Source organism: Toxoplasma gondii, chromosome XI (genome assembly GCF_000006565.2).
Source record: "Toxoplasma gondii ME49 chromosome XI, whole genome shotgun sequence".
Lineage (NCBI taxonomy): Eukaryota > Apicomplexa > Conoidasida > Eucoccidiorida > Sarcocystidae > Toxoplasma > Toxoplasma gondii.
Window position 1 is genome coordinate 5026011 of NC_031479.1, and position 18154 is coordinate 5044164.

General features: G+C 56.9%; 1 protein-coding gene across 1 annotated transcript in view; it reads left to right on the top strand.

Moving 5' to 3' along the window:
• Positions 1–604: 604 nt before the first annotated feature.
• TGME49_315860 (EF hand domain-containing protein) overlaps positions 605–18154 on the top strand; it is a 30654-nt gene continuing 13104 nt past the window's right edge. Inside the window, exons 1-11 of the mRNA XM_018782890.1 lie at positions 605–2003; positions 2355–2608; positions 3048–3522; positions 4098–4827; positions 5250–5630; positions 6553–9156; positions 9739–10642; positions 11518–12074; positions 12740–13356; positions 13960–14482; positions 15190–17583. Of these exons, the coding sequence (XP_018635304.1) occupies positions 1006–2003; positions 2355–2608; positions 3048–3522; positions 4098–4827; positions 5250–5630; positions 6553–9156; positions 9739–10642; positions 11518–12074; positions 12740–13356; positions 13960–14482; positions 15190–17583 (10437 nt within the window). The 5' untranslated portion in view covers positions 605–1005. The remainder of the gene's footprint in view (positions 2004–2354; positions 2609–3047; positions 3523–4097; positions 4828–5249; positions 5631–6552; positions 9157–9738; positions 10643–11517; positions 12075–12739; positions 13357–13959; positions 14483–15189; positions 17584–18154) is intronic.

The following is an 18154-nucleotide window of genomic DNA, read 5'->3' on the forward strand; positions in this document are numbered from 1 at the left end:
TGCCTCAATGGCTTCGTGTGTCCCAGTGCACACTTCGCTTTTGCTAAAACCAGGACTAGCGGCAGTGGTCAACTTTTCCTTTTCGGTTTCGGTACTTCTGCATCAGGGGTGCCACAGAGTCACTCAGTTCTTCTCGAGCTTCGACGATAACGGCTTTCTCTCTTTTCTTCTCTGCATGCGCTACCTCCTGGAGGTTCTGCCTTGGCCGGCTTGTGTTCTCCTCCGCCTCGGTGGACTACGAAGAAGACCTTGTCTTTGGCGTCTCACAGAATCTCCAGCAACTCCGTCGGCACTTCTTAAACCTGTTTTCGCTCGCCGGCACTCTCCGTCGACATACACCCCGGGTTTCTTATCACTGGCCTTCTGGGGCTTCTCCGACTTCCTGGCTCGCCTCTCTTGTCAAGGAAAGCTTCACCGTTAAATGGAACGCCTTGTGTTGAACAAATCTTCTCCCGTCAAATAGAACCTCCTCTGTCAAATCGAACTCCCTTTGTTAAAGAGGACTTTTCCTTTCAGATACACCTCTCTTTGTTTTCTGTGTTGGTCCTGTTTATTCCGTCGCTTTTGCGGGTCTTTCCTTGTGTCTTCCGCCTGTCTGTCTGGTCTCTTTCTTCGCTTATTTCTTCTGACTTCTGAGACTCCGAGGGCGCCGAGAGGTTCTCACAAACGACCGCGCGTGGAGGTAGCAACGCTCCTCTCTAACTTCTCCTCTTGGACTGGTGCTTTGCGCCAAGTAAACCTGCCGCTACCACAGTCACATCGATCTGTTTGTTTCCGGCCCAGGTTCTGTCGTGTCACCGCAGTTTCAATAGCGCATCAGATAGCGCGAGCCTTCTCTGTTCAGTGTCGTCTTTTGCGGTGAAGACTGCTGGCCCGCCACCCCGCCTCGTCTCTGGGGTATGCGGCGGTTCCAAGGAAGGATGAAGAAGTCCTTCGGAGTTCTCGAAAGAGTTTTTCTGAGGCGTCTCTGTCTTCCGCAGGCTGGTCTCCAACTGCCTTCTCCGCATGGATCCGAGCCAGGGCCGTAACGGCCCTCCTGCGCGTCCGCCGCCTCAGCCTGGCGTGGCGGCTTCCCCGTTCCCCTCCTTCTCTCCGCCGCCTTTACCCCCGGTGCCTCTCGGTTCCTTTGACACTCAGCCGGGTGGTTCCCCTTCTCTCCCCGCCTTCGCAGCGTCTCTCTCCCCCACCTCGACTCACTCAACGACAGGGCGACTCATCGGCCAACCGCGCGTCGGCGCCGAGACCTTCTCCCTGAATCGGAACCTCTGCTCGACCTCGAGCTCTTCGTCCTCGACCTCCAACTCTTCGTCCTCGACCTCCAACTCTTCGTCCTCATCCTCTAGCTCTTCGTCCTCGACACCAGCCTCTTCTTCGGCGTCCGCCTTCGCTTCCATCTCCCCTCCCGGCGGTCTTCCGAGTGTCTTGTCTTCTGCGCCGGCGCCTCTGTGGCTCTCGGGGGGTTCGCAGGATCCTCAGGGAGGAGAGAAAAACGCGTTTGCAGAGAACGGTTGGGCGGACTCTGGGGTGGTTCTTCCAGGCGACGAATCGTCGTCGACATCGAGTACGTCTCAGTCGCCAGATGCGTCGCCTCGCCAGACTCTCTCCTATCCCTCGGCGCCTCTCTGGGCGTCCTGCGAGGCGGTCGACTGGGCGCTGTCTCTCCCGTTTTCTCTGCCCTTCTCTGTGCTGCCGACTTCCACCCAGACGCTGCTCGGCTATCCAAGAAGTCTGCGCTTCGTCGCGCGACTGCTCCGCCTCCTTGTCCCCTTCCCCAACTCTTTCGAGCCTTTCCATTCCAAAAAACGATGCCCTCGTGGCGCTTTCTCCGCCCTTGTTGAGGAAGTCCGCCAAACGCTCTCGCCGAAACTCGCTGGCGGCCTGCTGTATGTACAGCGCACTCTCGACACCGTCGACGACGCGCTCTGGACCAAGCTACAGCACCTGCTGCATAAGCCAAATGATGTTCATGCATTCCACGGCCTTCTTCTCGACATCATCTCCAGGTAAGCGCAAAGGCAGGGCCGACGCTTGCGAGAACTCGAGGGCAGAGACGGACAGTGAGGGCCGTCGAGGCTTCAGTCGTTTCTCGGGATGACGTAAACCAGGCGATCCACCGGGTACTGCGAGCCTGTTCCTCCACCGACAACGCCGTTCATTGCCTTCCGTGAAAGCCGCGCAAACGCTTTGCTCTTCTCCCTCAGAATCTCCGTCTCTGACTGTTTCTCTGCGTGTCTCCATCTCCTCTCCCGTCGTTCTGACTTTTGCCTCGTCTCCCCACCCTTCTCGCTTCGCTCTCGCCCTCACCGTTCATCACCGTTCACTCTTCTCTCTTTCCCTCCTTCTCTGTGGCGCAGAGTCAAGTCCTTGGCACCAGGGGCGACGGCGATCTTTCCCGGCGGCGTGTGTCTGGACGCCGACAGTCGCCCGACGTTTCTTCTCTTCCTCGTCCACCGTCTCCACAGGAGCACCTCCAGTTCTTCTTTTTCCGCTCCCTACGGAGAGGGCGCAAGTGGCTATGCGTCGGCGTCTTACGCCTTCGCGGTCATCAACGCCTCCGGTTGCGGCTCCGAGTTCCACGCCTACCGCCTCGAACAGTACCCCTCGCCAGGTGAGCATGTACCCCCCTTGTGTGGGCGCATGCAGTTCGTAGAAAAAATGAGATCCTAATCGGCGAGGGAAAATCCAAGCGGAGGGCGATGCAGAAGACAGCGAAGACTGAGGCGGAGACGAGACGACGCGCCGTGGAAGAAACGTCTTCGTCTCTTCGCTATTCCAGTCGTAGAAATGCATATCACTGCATGGTTTCAAGGTTGCTGCTGGCAGAGAACGAAACGTCGGGGAAACAGAGGAACGTGGCGAAGGAAAACCGGAAATTGCCCCGTTTTTTCTCCCTATGAAGTTGTGGACTGCAGTTGCTTTCTTTCTTGGAAGGTCTGGAACGGCTGCGCGGCTGGCATTTTTGTTTTTGGGTGTTTTTCCACCGCTCCTTGTGTCGGCTTGGTCACCTTTCCCGGCTCGTTTTGATTGTGTCTTCGCTTTGTTTTCAGGCGCAGTCCAGCGAGATTTGCTGTTGGTGTTGGAAGATGTGAACGCCGACCACGTGGTGCATTCGTCTTTCTGGTTTGCGGTGTATCGCCTCCTGCTTTCGCCTTCGCCCACCAACTTCCACGTCCTTTACACCGTGCTTCTCCCGCACTTGAACGGAAAGCCTCTGCTGCACAACTGGCTCGTGTCTCCTTCCTCCCCGTCGCCAGATTCGTCCTTCGTCTGTCTCGCTTCTTCCTCTTCTTCTTCCTGGGGCTCGACGGTTCTCTCTTCTGTGGCTGCCGCAGTTGGTGGCGGGGCGCGTGCGAACGGGACGAAGGGAGAAGAGACATCGAAGGAAGGGAAGGACGTTGACCTAAGCAGCGCTGCGCTTGTCAAACCTGCGAAACTCGGTGGATGTTGGCGCCCAGCGCCGCAGCTCCGGACTGCCGGATCCTCCATTCAGGGCGCACAAGCGGTCTTCGTCTTTCTTCTCAGGTCAGCATCAACTGAAATCAATGTCTTGTTATCTTCAGTGTCTGTCATGCTAGTCGTTTCTGTCGGCTTGGCTATCTCCAGTCTTTCACTGAGTCCATATCCGTGTCTCCCTATTCTGTCTCCGTTTCCCTGCACTCATAGCCGTGTCCTGCTATCCTGTCTCCCTTACTCTCTATTCATACAAATGCAGTTCTCCCACGACCAGTGCTCCCTTTTTTCCTACCCCCATGAAGGTCTTTACATTCTCTCGCTTCTGCTCAACTCGTGACTGCTTTTCTCCGACGCCCCGCTATCCCGTTCCCTCTTCTCATCCGTGTGTCTTTCTTCCAACGTTGTCCATCTTCCCGTCTCGTCTCCAAGCCTATCTCGTCGTAAGAATACTCGTCTGTAGAGTCCTGTGAGCGCGCCAACTCGGCGCCGCACTCACGCGTGGATATTGGGTTATCGGTGTCTCCTCTGCTGCTCCGTGTGACCAATTGCGTAATGCTGCGGCCGCATCCTGTCGCTCGGGTGTCTGCGCGGTTTTTTTCGCTGTCTGCATTTCCTCGAAACTCGTTTTGTGTGTTGATTCGAAGGTGTTTCGGCTTATCTGAAGAAGAGGCGACGAGCGGCGAAGTGGTTCTTCACCTGGCTTTTGCGTTGCTGCTCTTGGAGGATCTCTCACGTCTGCCGACCCTCGTCGGCGCCTCGTCTTCTCCGGACGCAGAACTCTTGCCTGCGCTTGGTCGGTGGCTGCGGACCCGACAAGGAGCAGCCCAGGCCGCTGCCTCTTCCTCGCTGGGTTTCTCCTTCGACCGATCGCAGGCGTTGCTCGTCTCTTTCGCGATTCAAAATCTCGGGCGTCTCGCGAGTGAGCAGGCATGGCAGCGGGCCTTCTTCGCCTCCCGCGCGTCGCTCCTCGCCCCGCAGTTCAGGTGTATATACACCGCATTGCTTCGCCTCAAGGGCGAGATGAATGGGCGACTCTCACTCGCGGCCCGCGGCTTCGGCGCAGGTGGATGTACACTCCAACCCGCGGCGTGTACACCCGAGATTCGCTTCCCCGGCGCTGCCGTCTTCCCCCACTTTGGCAGTTTCCGGCTAGATGGCGCCGCGACAGACGAGGAGGCTGGCCAGGCCGCTGCGCTGCCCTTCCCGCTGCCAGTCGATCTTAGCTCAGCGGCGGAGAGAGTCGAGACCATCGACGGTGTCCTTCGGGCTCTCCGGAAGGCCGTGGACGCCTGCGTTTTGCTCGGAAATCAGGAAAGGCGGATTCCGAACTCCTACTGCTTTCGCTTCCAACTCATCGTCGACCTTTTTCTCCGGGCAAGTTTGGCGGATCCCGAGCCAAAAGATGGGCCGAGAAAGGACGGGGGAAGGCGGCGAATGCGGCTGGGACGAAGGCGCAGTCGGGGAAACGAAGTGACAGTGGGAGGTTGCGAGTGTACCGGGTATAAAGGGAGTCAACAAAAAAAAGAGGCTTTTCAAAAATTTCGGGCCTTACCATTGTCTCCTTGTTTGTGTGTTTCTCTCTTGCCTTCTCTCTCTTTCCCCTTCTCTGTCTCTCTTCACACTCTCTCTCCTCATTCTCTCTGTCTTCATTCTCTCTGACCTCTCCCTCTGTGTCTCTCTTTACTGTGTGTGTCTTGTCTTTGGTAGGTTTCTTCCTCTCCTGTTTGTGTTGTCTCTCCTGCTTTCGTTCTTCTCAGAGTCGCCTTTCTGCTGCCCACTTTCCTCTCGCTTTTCAGGTTGTGCCTCTGCCGCTTCCGCACACCGATCCGCTGGTGTCGCAGAGTCTGTGGCATGCAGCGGCGCTTCGGCGAGACACGCAGATCGAATTACTGCGTTTGTTGCATGCGTTAGCTCGCCACTTTGCCGCAACTTTCTTCTCTCTGCCCAACTCTCGCTCAATGGACGCCGAGCGCCTGACGACCATGGCGGCTGTCTGCTGTCTGGCCGACTGCATTTTGCGGCTGCCTGCATGCGACGAGCCCTCCACAGTTTCTCTCTTCTACTCGGGACTCGCAGACGGCCCTGTTCAGCCGTTTGTCTTCGACATCTCCGGCTTCGCTGAAGAGTCGTCCTTCCTCCTCTTGTACGACCCCGTCTACGCCACCGCCCGAACGCAGGTGTGTCTACGCTGTACTTCTGCATGCAAACAGCCGTCTAGGGATGTCCATCTGTCAACCTATTCATGTCTCTACGCATGCATGTACGTGACAGTATCTATCACTCCATTCTGATATTATCCATTGATCTGTCTGCGTCAGTCTATTTGTTTACCTACCTCTGCGTCTTTAGGTGAGAAGATTTGGTCTGGGAAGCACGCACTCAAGACCTAGTGAGGATTCCACTGCGGAGGATTCACTTCACCAGAAACAGCTGTTAGGTCACTCTGTCTCAGAGGCTGTCACTACATGGCTGCTTGTTGTGTTCGTCCTCCAGTGGAAGAACATTGTCTTTATGGCAAAACTAATGTTTTCACGATTCACTTGTGATGACGAGCAGTCCTGCTTGCTCTGGATATGATCTTTGTGTGCTAGGTTCAGTGCAACAATCCCTCTACATGCTGAATAGTGTCTTTTTTACTTTTGTGAGGACAACATTCCATGATCCGCATATTGTCTTTATGCTTTATGCTCACTGTGGGTTAACTCACCGTGGTCTACCTGTGCTCGTCTCTTCTCTATGCCTGCTGTCTGTCTACCTGGGAAGGGTGGAGTGGGCTCGGCTGTCAGCTGTAGAAACGCCCGACAGCGGGGACCGAGACGACTTGTTGGGCGATCGCGTGGTTTCCAGAACCTCACTTTTACGAAGTCTCAACAGTTGAAGAGCAATATTGTGCAGATAGGAAGGCAACAGAGTCTCTTTCAAACCCGATAGGAAAGAGAGCAAGAACAGCATCGCTTCACACAGAAAGAAACTGGTGGAGTCGTTCTGTCATCTCTGTGTTGTGTAGATGTGCATGGATCTCTGCATTCGGTGTATACTTCCTTTCCGGGCTCCCCCCCAGGGCACACATGCATCTTTGGTTCTCTGCTGTTTTTCCAGATTTTGGATTACTTTAGTGCACTTCGTCGAGAAGTCCCGTGGTCTCACGTGATGTTTGCATGGGAGAAGGGTCTGCACCTGGGTGAAGGCGACCGTCTCTTCCTCGAGCATGTGGCGGTGTCTTGGGCGTTTCCGCGGCAGCGGCCGAGCGTGGAGTTGTATATGTCTGGAGAGAAGAGCGATATCGCGGACTTGTTCCCGGAATTTGTGTATCTGAGAGACTTGGTCTTCATGTTCAAAGCGCTGATGACGCCGGCGGCGAACGCTCTGCCTGACCTGCGACGGTGGTCGGTGGCGGACGCGACGCTCCGGTGGCGCTTCGACCCGACAGAGGAGCGTTTCAGCGTCACGGCGTTTCAAAAGCAGCTGAACTGCTCCTTCTTCGGGACAGAAAACGACTACTACGAGAAGGTCCGGAGTCAAAAGGGTGCGGTGTATCGACAGAGTGTTTTTCAGCGCCTCGCGCAGTGGCTGGGGGTCGGCGAGAAGCCGCGCGCGCCGCCGTCTGGCGCCGATCCGTCGACGCTTTTGCCGGCGTCTGCGCTCGCCGCGGGAGATCGAATCACGACTGAGGAGGACGTGCTGTACATCAAGAAACTCCCGACGTTCAACGCAAGTCTCCGACCGCAAGACTGCGAACTCCTCCTCCAGTACCTGACTGCGCCCTACTTGCGCATCCCCCTTGTCACACAGTTCTTCGCCGAGGAAGGCCGCGCCGATGCCCTCGTCTTGCCGCAACTCCAACTCGTCTTCTCCGCTGTGCTCTTCGAACCGTGGCACTTCCAACATGAGGAGACGAAGAAAGCTCCCGACCTCGTTCCGCCCGCGAGTCGGAGCTACCTCGCGACTCCCCTCGGCCTGCTCTTCAACGAGCTCCAACACTCGCCGCAGACCCTGCTTTCGTCCCTCGGCGAACTCCTCGCCATCGCCATCGACCGCGAGACCGGCGCCTACGGAGGCCCGAGCGCTCTCCTTCTCCTCTACGTCATTCGCGTTGTCGTCAGAGTCCAGTCCTACGTCCTCTTCATCCTCAGACACAACCGGTATTGGAAAGAAGGATGGCAAGGCGCCTGTGTTCCGTCAGCGTGCGAAGCCACCAGACGACGCGTCACCTCGTCGGAGTATGGAGACGGGGGACTGGGGGTTGAGGACGAGTCTGGGGGGGGCGAGCAGAGTGAGAAGGGTGAGAAAAGAAAGGCTGCAGGAGAGAGAGAGGACAGAGAGACTCCTGGCGCATCTGCTGCGCTGCCGATGAGCCGCAGCGGGTGGGCGGCGCGCGTGCGGGGCCTTCCGTCTCTGTCGAAGGAGACGCTAGCGACGCTTCGGTCTTGGCAGGAGAAACTCGAGGCTCGGCTCCGCGGCGAGGTTTTGCACTTGTTGGAGACCTGGGCCTACAAGGCAGTCGCGGACTCGGATATCCGAGCGGCCTGTCGCCTGTACGCCCACATCGCTCTCCTCTACCAGAATTGCGTCTGGGAGGAGCTCAATGCGCACTCTGTCTCTGCGCTCCTCGTCTCTCTCTTCTTCATCTTTTCGCACCACAAATTCGCGCTCGAGTTGCCGATGAGCGCGGCCTTCACGGACTCGGGCGGCGCTCTGGGCGCGGGCGCGTCCCCGAGTCCAACAAGCGGTGCGGGGGCCGCCGGCGCGCCGTTTTTGGGCATCGTCTCGCCGAGCGCAGGCATTTCTGGCGGGAGTCTCTCGGGCTTTGGGTCGAAGACCCCCGTCGCCACCAACAGTGCAACTGCAGCGGCGATGGGCGCGAAGCGGGGCCCTCCAACGGCGAGTGGAGGCGTGGGGTCACTTGGAGACAGTGCCGGAGACAGTGGCGCGGGTCCGGTCCTCGGGGGTGGGGCTTCCGGCACAGATGGCGCCGACGACGTCGACTCGCTCCTCGGCGGCGACCCGCTCGGCTTGTCGGACATGGCAGTATTCCAAATGCTTCAGCAACACCGCCTGCAGCTGCTGCGTTGGCTGGAATCTCACCAGGGAGACCAGGGCGCGAACGAGGTGCTCGAGGCCGTGGTCCGCACGGCGACCTTCACAGGAAAGCGCGCGTGGCGCGACGAGAACTTTCTGTCTCTGATTTGTGGGAAACGAGGAGAGGAGACGACGCGCGAGACCGCGGACTCCGTCGACCTCCTCGAGCTCGACGGCGAGAAGACCGGGCGCGGAGGCAAGGCCCGACAAGAGACGGTGGTCAGTCTCCTCTCCCAAGGGGGACCTGGCGACTCGAGTCCTCGAGGGCCTCTGGGCGAGGGCAGAAGAAGAGGCGAAGACGATGCCCTCGTCGCCAGAGACTGGAGAGAGGTCGGAGACAGAGCCGCAGCCGGCGGACTCGGCGGACGGGGTCGCTTCGCGCCGGCGACGCATGGCGAGGCGGACAGGCAGGAAAGACACCTCAGCGAACTGGAGAGCGGCGACGACGACCGAACGAAGAACGCGTTCGGCGCCACTGAGACGGTCGTGAGTCGACTTAAGCGATTCGTGGGTCGAGAGAAAGGTGGAGAGAAGACGCAGACAGGGGGGTCTGGACTCGAGCGATACGAACGGTGGCTACGCAAACAAATTGATGTCCCCGGAGACACAGAAATCAACCTGCAGGTGAGAACAGGAGAGAGGAGGAGTCTTCACTCCTCTTTGGGGCAGTGTACGGATCATGCAAACAAGAAAGGGGAGTGGAGTTCCTTTTCGTTACGGCGTGTGAACTGCTTTTTTCCAGTAACAACCAAATGACACAGGCATTCACAGACTATCGTTGAGAGGTCCGATAACCTTGCCGAATGTTGATCGAACTGTGGTGATATGCATACTCATACGATCTGATTTGTGCCGATATTCATGTGCATTTATATATATGTTGGTCTTTATACATAGATGTATACATATATACATATATATACATATATATATATGTATCTATCGATCTAAGCGAATATTTACTTTTGTGTGAACTGTTGTGTCTTGGTGTATACTTGTACATTTGTATTTGGTATGTCTCTGTATAGCTTGATGCGAACATCTGTGCAGAAGCGTTCGTCCCCGTGTTCGTCGTTCCTCATGCTTTCCTTTTCCCGCCGATGTCTACTTGGTTCTTGTACAGCCTCAAGCACCTGGGCTTCATGCCGTGTCTCGGTCTCCTTTCTTTCTCTCCTCCTGTTTGCTTTCTGGTGTGTCCGTCTTCAGCTCGCGGAGTTTACGTTGAAGCGCAATCAGATGGAGATGTTGGGGGAGTGGGCGAACGACTTCGTGGACTTCACGGATCTCTTCGGCCTCGTCTCGCGAGAAGGGTCCTTCCAGTGTGCGCTGGTGGCGAACACCACGGAGCGTCTCTGGTGTCGCCTAGTGGGCAGACGCTACGATTTGCAGCGATGGGAGCCTCCGAGCTCGGACGCCTTTCTCTCTCGTGACGGCCCGTTCGCGTCGCTCTTTGAAGACTTCACGCGCGTCTACTCGCCTTTCTCGAGTTCTTCGCTCGCGGACGAAGAGACTTGGGTCCCCGCCGTGCTCGACCCGTGGCTAGCCAGGGGGCTGCTGCCCCCCGCCTCTGTGCTGCTCCTCCCGCGCATGAAGCCGACACGGTACATCGCTGTGGCCTCCAACTTCTTCACGGCCGGCGCCCAGACGCTCAAGAACATGTTGGGGACCGAAAAGGCGCAGTCGGCAGATCCGGCGAACCGCGCAGGCGACGCGCAGGAGACGTGTGATGCCGAGAGCGAGGCGGCGGAAGGAGGTGGAGGCGACCGACAGGCGGAGACCGGTGCGGAGGCGAGTAGGGGCGAGGAACACAAGACAGAGGGGGAGACCGTCCAACCTGCGACCGTGCGGCTTCTCTGTCTCTGTCCCCTCGATGTGCTGACGCCGGGGACAGGGCATGTCGGCTCGAGTCGGGCCGACGGCGCGAAAGGCAGAGACACCGAGGCCTTCAGAGACGGCGAGGCGGCGTCCGGCGAGAGCGGCAGCGCGTTCAGTGCGAATGTCTCCATCCTGCCTCTCATCGCGCATTACCACCCACTGGACATCCAAGACGTCGCGCTCCTCGCAGCCAAAGACGACGACAGTCCAAGCGCGTCTGGCGACGGCGTCGCAGGTAGGACGAAGAACCGGAGCAGACAGTGAACACATGCAGTGGATATCTGCTTTGGCGATCAACTAGGGTCTCTCCCTCCCTTCTCTGTGAAAACAAAAGTCAACATGCTCCCACACACGGGAAAGGGGAGATCGACGAGCCACAGCGAGAACGCAGGCAATCGATGTTGGCGGGCTGGGGCGTTTTCGCGCGTTTGTCACTTAACTCTGCGAATGAAGTAAAGGTCCGTTGACGACGACGTGGACGCAGTTCGCCGTGCGGTTTTTGCAGGGTCTGCAGCGGCACTCCACTGTGGCGATGGAACCTCGGAAGCAAACGTAGCTTTGTGCCTGTTTTAACTTCACGGGGAAAATGTACATTCGTAAACAAATGCTTGTCATATAAGTAGAGTAGAAGATCTAGAATCTCCAGAAAGGGGCGATGGTTTTCCTTGTGCCTGTCCTTCTCTCTCCCTGATATGAGTGTTGCCTTGAAGGAAAAATTGCATGGTTTTCTGAGTCTGTGTTCCGGTTCTTCAAGGTCAAGAAACTGTGCACTACAAGGATTTCTAGTCCCACCAATGTGAATTAAAAAGCAAACGAATGCTGTGCTAGAGTTTGCAGGTCAATCGAAATTTCTCTGTAAACGGCCTGGTCACAGTCAGCGACAACGAGCTCCACGTGTGTATGCCTACAGTTCCATTTTATTGGAAACTTCTCCCCCTCGTCTCGCTGATTCGAGGTCACCGCAACTTGTGATGCGCTTTGTTTCCCCTTCATTGTTTGTCTCAGCCCCCTTTTTGCTTTCTTTTACGCGCCTTCTTGGCCGTCCTCGTCTTTGCTTTGCTCTCAACACCTCGCTGCTGGTTGCATTCCTTGTCGCGATTCTGTTTTTAGCGGCTCTCTTGAGCGGGGCGGCAGCGACGATATCGGAACTCTCGGGCGTAGGGTCTGGTTCTTCTGCGGCTTCTTCCTCTTCCCCTCCACCTCCGACAGTTCGCGTTTTGAAGGAAATCATTGTCCAGAGAGACCCGCCTCTCGTGCTCGTTTTCAACCTCGTGGAGCAGGGCCGAAAGCTCTTTCGAGAGCTCTGCTACGCCTCCGACGCCCGGCATAGCTTCGACTCTGTTCCCTTCAAACGCCTCGACGAAGTCGGCTTCTCCTCGCCTTGTTCGCCGTCTCCTTGTCCGCCTTCTTCTGCTGTTCTTTGCTCGCCGTCGCCGGTGCTCTGCACGGGGGTGCCGGCTGCCTTTCCGCGCTCAGGGTGGCGAGGCCCTGTCTCCTTTTTTTCAGCGAAGGACGGTGCCCCGAAGCAGGAAACAGCAGACAGGGGGAAGGACAAGGTGGGCAAGACGCGAAGCGAACTGAGAGCAGCATGGCCGACGCTTGTGGTCGCGAGGAACCTCGACGCGGGGACGGACCAGGAGGTCTACGTCCCGACACGATTTCTCAGGGTACGCCGCAGGCTCTCAGAATTCAATGCAGGAAGAAGAGACCGGAGAAGAGACTTCGGAGACACTAGAGAGACAGACGTTTGGGTTTGGAACAAAAGTCACTTGTCCGGCTGGTGTTCGACGCACCTCCGCCTCAAGGGACCATTCTCGGGATCAGGACAGGAGTCGAGACGGGCGGACTTCGCCAACAGAAAGCTCCAACTTAAAGCGCAAGATTCCTGTTTTGCTTGTACCCTGCCTTCTCCCCGCCTGTCGCTGTTCACCGTCCGCCTCGAACCTCTTCAGAGATACACTGACCTGTCGCTGGCTATCTTTGTCTACATTTGTTTTTCTGACCTACATCTTCAGCAGTCTGTAGCACCAGGTTTCCGTGCATGCATATGCGTATATTAGTAAGTTCGACTCTTCTGCCTGCATATCAATCTACGTCCAGCTGTAGTTGTAACTGTATCTGCCTCCTTCCGCCTGAATCTGTAGATCCACCAGTGGAGAAATCACCTGGGTCGGCGCATGCAGGATGACTCCTGTATCGTCCGCACTGGCATCTCTCACTCACTTTCCTTGTCCTCGTCGTCACCCTCCCTCTGTGTCTCTGTTGGTCGTGGCTCCAGCTCTCGTTCCCGATTCATTCCCTCCGTTTCCGCTCCTTCTGTGTCCGCCCTCAGGGCCTCGTTCCCTTTGCCCTGTTGGAGGACTACGAATTCTGGCAGCGGTTGAGCGACGGACGCATCTGCGGCTCGTCGCGACCGCGCTCGGCCTCTCGCGCCACGAGCGCCGTCGTCGCGCGCTCCGCCATCCACATTCACCTGGTTCACACGCAAACGCGAGGCAAGTGTGTCGAGCTCTCTGACGCTTCTGCAATCGTTCAGAGAGTCGCCATCAAAACGCCAAAGAGAGGCCCCGGCGGCCTCGCTTCTTCTCTTGCTTCGCTTTCTTCTTCTACTCTCGCGTCTGCCTCTGTGTGTTCGTCCACCCCGTCGGTGGCTTCTGCTGCTTCGGCTCGCCGCGGTGAGGCGGAACGCGACGGCGAAGACGAAGTGAGGAGGCGAGACGGAGGTGCATGCGGAGAGGAGGACGACCCTCCCGAGGTCCACACTTTGTTCAACCTTCAGTTGATTGACAAAGCCTGTCCTCTGTTCGACGTCGTCGAAAGTCTCAAAAGAGTCGAAGAACTGAGTCACATCCTCGTCTGGTCGACTGGAGGAGGTATCCAGCCCAAAGGACCGACAGACCTCGCTTCCCTCAGACAACCTCTCACCCTCGACCTCATCGAACTACCGAGGTGAGAAGCAAACATATGCTACACAACGACGCGAAACCATGCCTCACGCAAGCCAGCATGCGGAAAAACATAAAAACGAGTCTCATTCTCTACATATAAGTATACGCGTATATGTATCATACACACACACACACAGATAGAAGCATATATCCATATGCATCCATATATGCCCATATATGTCCATCTATATGCATATATATCGAAACACATCCATATATATATCCATATGTATCCAAATATAAATATATATATATATATGTGAATGTATAAATATGAAGATCTATACCTATATATCCACAACATTCTTCAATGGAGCTCTTTATGTTCCGTTCGAAGTGAGGCAGAATCCGCCGCCTATTTCTGTCTTACTCTGTGTGTGTGAGTCTCCATTGTCGCTGCCGCTCTCTCTCTCTGTGCGTTTCTCTCTGTCTCTCTGTATGCGTCCGTGTCTCTTTTTCTGTACCTTTCTCCATGTATCTCTCTAACTCTCTCTCTAACTCTCTGCTGCTCAGGACGCATCTTCGTTGTCGTGTCGCGGTCTCTCTTGTGGTACTTTGCGGGTGGGAAATGCGGCCGTCGCCGATCCGTTTTGTTTGCCCGCAGACTGGGTTTGACGTTTCGAGCACAGCGTCCGCCTGTTCGACCTTCTTCCCAAGCGAAGTCGGCTGCGGTGTCTCTTTGCACCAAGTACATGTGCGAGCAGCACAGCGGTCTGTTTCTGTCGACTGGAGAGATCTTGAAGTCTCCGTTGACGGCGCGGCTGATTCAGGGCCTGCCTCCGTCTCTGCTGCTCTCCAACGAAGAGGGAGACTTGTTTCTGCTTCTTGCCGCGACCGCCAAGCCGTATCGTGTCTTCCGCAAGTCCTGCCTGGCGGCGACTCTCGCCATGTCTCCTCCGGCTCGGGAAGAAGGCCCCTTCTCGGGCGACAGGCCAGGCGGCCTCTACTCCCCGACAGCCACGGCGGTCGACGCGAGAAGGAATGAAGAGAGACAAAAGGACAGAGGCGTCGCGAATCAGCTCGCTGCAGGCTCGAGCGCCGTCGGCCAAGCCGTCGCGGCCTTCATGCGCGGCGGGAAAGACGAACGCGAAGAAATCGAAAAAGGAAACATCCACAGTGCTCACGAGGTAAATGGAGGAAACCGGGAGCTGACATACACCCGGCTAAACATGTCTTCAAAGATGGATACGATACTTCTACAATCCTGGCTGTATACATGCATGCTGGGCTTTCACAGCGACTCAGGATATCCCTCGAATACGTCGCAGTGGAGAGAGAGGATAGACATATTGACAGATAGATATAGATCGACCTTCAGGCAAATAACCTGATATGCGGTTCTAATTCCCCGTGGGAAACATAGTCAACGAGTGGCAATAGATGCAGCTAGATAGATATAGATAGATTGATAGGAAGGTCGACAGATTGACAGCTGGATAGATGCATATAGATAGATATAGATAGATACATGAAGCGACGTAGATACAAACATAAATAAAGATAGACAGGAAGACAATGAGATATAGAGAACAGGAGCGGGAGATATAGACCGAGAGGAACTTGAGCTTCTGTGTTAAAAAATGTTTACGTCGCCAAGTCGACCAGCCTAGACACACACGTTCGTTGTGGTGAGACGGTGGGATGACGAGTCGAGAGGGAAGGACACGAACAGAGACGCGAAAGAGGACTTTTTCGATCCGGCGAGGCGCCTGGAAAGATGCCGGGAAGCACCATTACCGCGTGGAAATCCAAGTATTTGCACATCGGGTTTACAGGTGAGTCGCCTTTCTCTTTTTTAATGGTGCTTTGCCCTTTCTTCGCTTGCACCCTGCAGCTGCTGGATCTCCTCGAGCCGTCGGTGGTTTTCGACTACTCCGATCCTCGTTGGCTATGCTCTCTGCGGGGTTCGCGTCACTATGTTTACCCCATTCACTCTTCTCGCTCTTTTCTCTTCATCCCGACAGCGGCCGCAGGTCTGTATCTGCTTCTGCTTCGCTACCTCGCGCGTCAGTATGGCGAGGTTTGTCAACTCGTCGAGACCATTGTCTTTGCGGAAGACGCGGAGAAGACTTCTCTGGAGGAGCAGCAGATCTGGGCCTTGATCGGCCAGCTGCAGATCTACAGCCGAGACTTTCATCCCGACGCCCACGCCTGCCGAATCAAGATCTGGCTCGCGGCCTATCGCCAGGGCCTCACGGGCTCCGTCGCCCTTGGCGGGAAGGCCGACGGCGCCCTCCAGGGTGTCTCCTCGTTCGCGTCGCTGCCTCGCGGCGCGCAGACCCCGCCGGGCGAGGGCGGGGACTCTGGAAGAGACAGCAGAGACAGTCGAAAACGCTCGGGAAAGAAGGTTGCCTCGAAGTCGGCGCCCTCTGCCTTGGCCCCCGCGGGCCTGCTCAGCGCTGGTCGCGACCACGACAGCTCTGCAGGCGGCTCAGGGCGACGGTCTGCCCCCCCCCCAAGTCGTTCTCGGCTTCCTGACAAGAAGCGGAAAGGGAAGCTGGCTTGGCTTCCCGCCTTCTCGTCGGGACGCAAGTCGACACTCGGCATTGCCTCGCGACTCCTGGACGGCGACACCGCCCCACTGGCCTCGGGTTTGGGCGACGCCCGAAGCGCGGCTGGGCCCCAAAACGAAGGACCCGGCGGAGGCTCCAGCCGGTCTGCAGGCCTCGAGTTTTCTTCTGCGTCCCAGTTTCGGTCCTTCTTTGCTTCGTGGGATATCTTCCAGGACCTGCTGTTGTACGTTCGGAAGGTGAGCTTTGTCTCTGCTGCCTGTCGCCTGGCTCTCGAGGAAGAACTGGAGCTTCTGCGCCTCTGCCCCGCCCACCTCCAGGCGCTGCCCGAAGTCGGGAACCGCATCACCGTCCTCGCCGCGATGCTCGAGGGAAAGAGCCCGAAGCCCCGAGCTGTCTCGTCTCCCCCGACCGGACCGAAGGCGTCTCTGGAGCCCAAGCCTCGAAGCCGCGACCCCGGAGGCGTGGACGCCTCCAAAGTGGATCTGTCGTCTTCTCTCTCTCTCTCGGACCCGAGACTTGTGACTATTTCCGGTCTGGCGGTGCCCGCAGTGCCGCACATCGACGACTTTGACGCGGTCGAGGACGCGGGGTGTTTGGCTAGCGAGGACTCCTCGCTGTCGACATTCTTGGATGCATGCGCGAACTTTGTGTCGAATTTCGCCGTGCGGCGCGCGGACCAGGAAGACGCGCTCCAGGGCCCGGAGGCGCTCACGTTTGTGGGAAAGTTGCTGGACAACGGCCTTCGCGTTTCTGACTTTCTCTTGCTCTACGAACTGCTCACGAATGCCTTTCCTCTGCGGGTCTTCTCTGGAGAGGCGCCGCATCTCTGGGGGGCACTGCTCACCCGTTATCTCCCTTCCTGGGATGTGAAGTCGAAGAACAAGAGTGTGGCGATTCTCCGCGTTTTGATGGCGAATCCAGGTCTCGCCGCGAGCTTCCCTCATCTTCAAGAGAGCGATAAGAAGTCCAGACTACCGTCGCTGGGGCTCGTCTTCCGGACGCAGGAGCCGTTCCAAAAGCTGCTGAAGGAAATCCAGCAAACTCTCACGGACTTGAGTCGAGGCGGGCGACTCCGGCAGCCGCCGGTCCTGCCCCCCGGCCTCACGCGCCGAATCTCGAACGCAGTCGAGGCCTGGACGGCCGACGCGTGGCAGAACCGCGCGGCCTTGGCGCTTCGCGTCTTCGACTACTCGTGTGAGTCTCGCGCGCTCTTCCCGGTCGACGGAAAGAAGTACTCAGGAGTTTTCTCCGTCTTCGTCGAGCAGCAAAAGGTCCTCCAAGTCCCTGGCGCCGCGGACGCGAGACGGGGAGAGGAGAGAAGAGCAGACGAGCGCAGTGGTGTGTGCAGAAAGGACGAGAGTCGGGGGGGCGACTTGGCGCCCGACGGGCCAGGAACGCGGCGCCAGGAGACAGGAGACACGCGGGACGGGAGGAAGGGCGCGGCGGAGGAGGCGAGGGACAGTCTGTCGGTTGAAGAGCTTCAACTCACGAAGCAGGCAATTGAGGCGTTCGCGTTGCAGCCGCTTGCAGGGATAGGACTCAGCAACTTTGTGGCTTGGGCAAGAGAAGAGACCCAAGAGACGGTTGGAGACCGCGAGGGGAAGGCTGCCGACGCGCTGCCTTTCGTCCTCGACCATCATCCCGCAGCTCAAACTCGCATCGGCCAAGCGACTCTCCAGAGACTCAGACACGAAGTCCGAACCTACGAAGAGCAAGTAAGGCAGGAGTAACAGACGCGGAGGGAGGTCTGCCCGCGTCAAGAGAGTCGATCGTGCTGGTATGCGTGCACAAGACAATCCATGTGCGCTTGGTGCGTAACGAGAAAAAGGCCTTTAAAAACACAAGTCATTCGTGCTTATAATTTCATCGATACCTTCAACTAAAGGGTTCTGAAATATATATATATATATATATAAATATATATATATACATGTATGTGTCTGTAACTGTGACTAGAGAGGTACACAGAGGGGTTGTGGTGTACGCCCTGAGAAGAGACATTTGTTGATTTCCGGACTTCGTGCTCTGTGAGAGTTGCGTCAATCACATGTCTGCCGTGGGCGCGTTTCTCTCTGGTTGTTCTTTTCGAGTTACGTGTACGTAGGCGTCTGTACATCTCTGTACGTATTTGTGCGTATCTCTCACTGGGCGCGCATGCATATTTGTACAGGATGTCGAGAGTGTGTGCGTCGCGTCACTGCGATGCGTTGCAGAGCAGTTTCGAAATCGCGCTGGTTCATGAAAAACGTATTCCCGAGCTGCCCAACGCGAGTGGTAAAAAGCCTG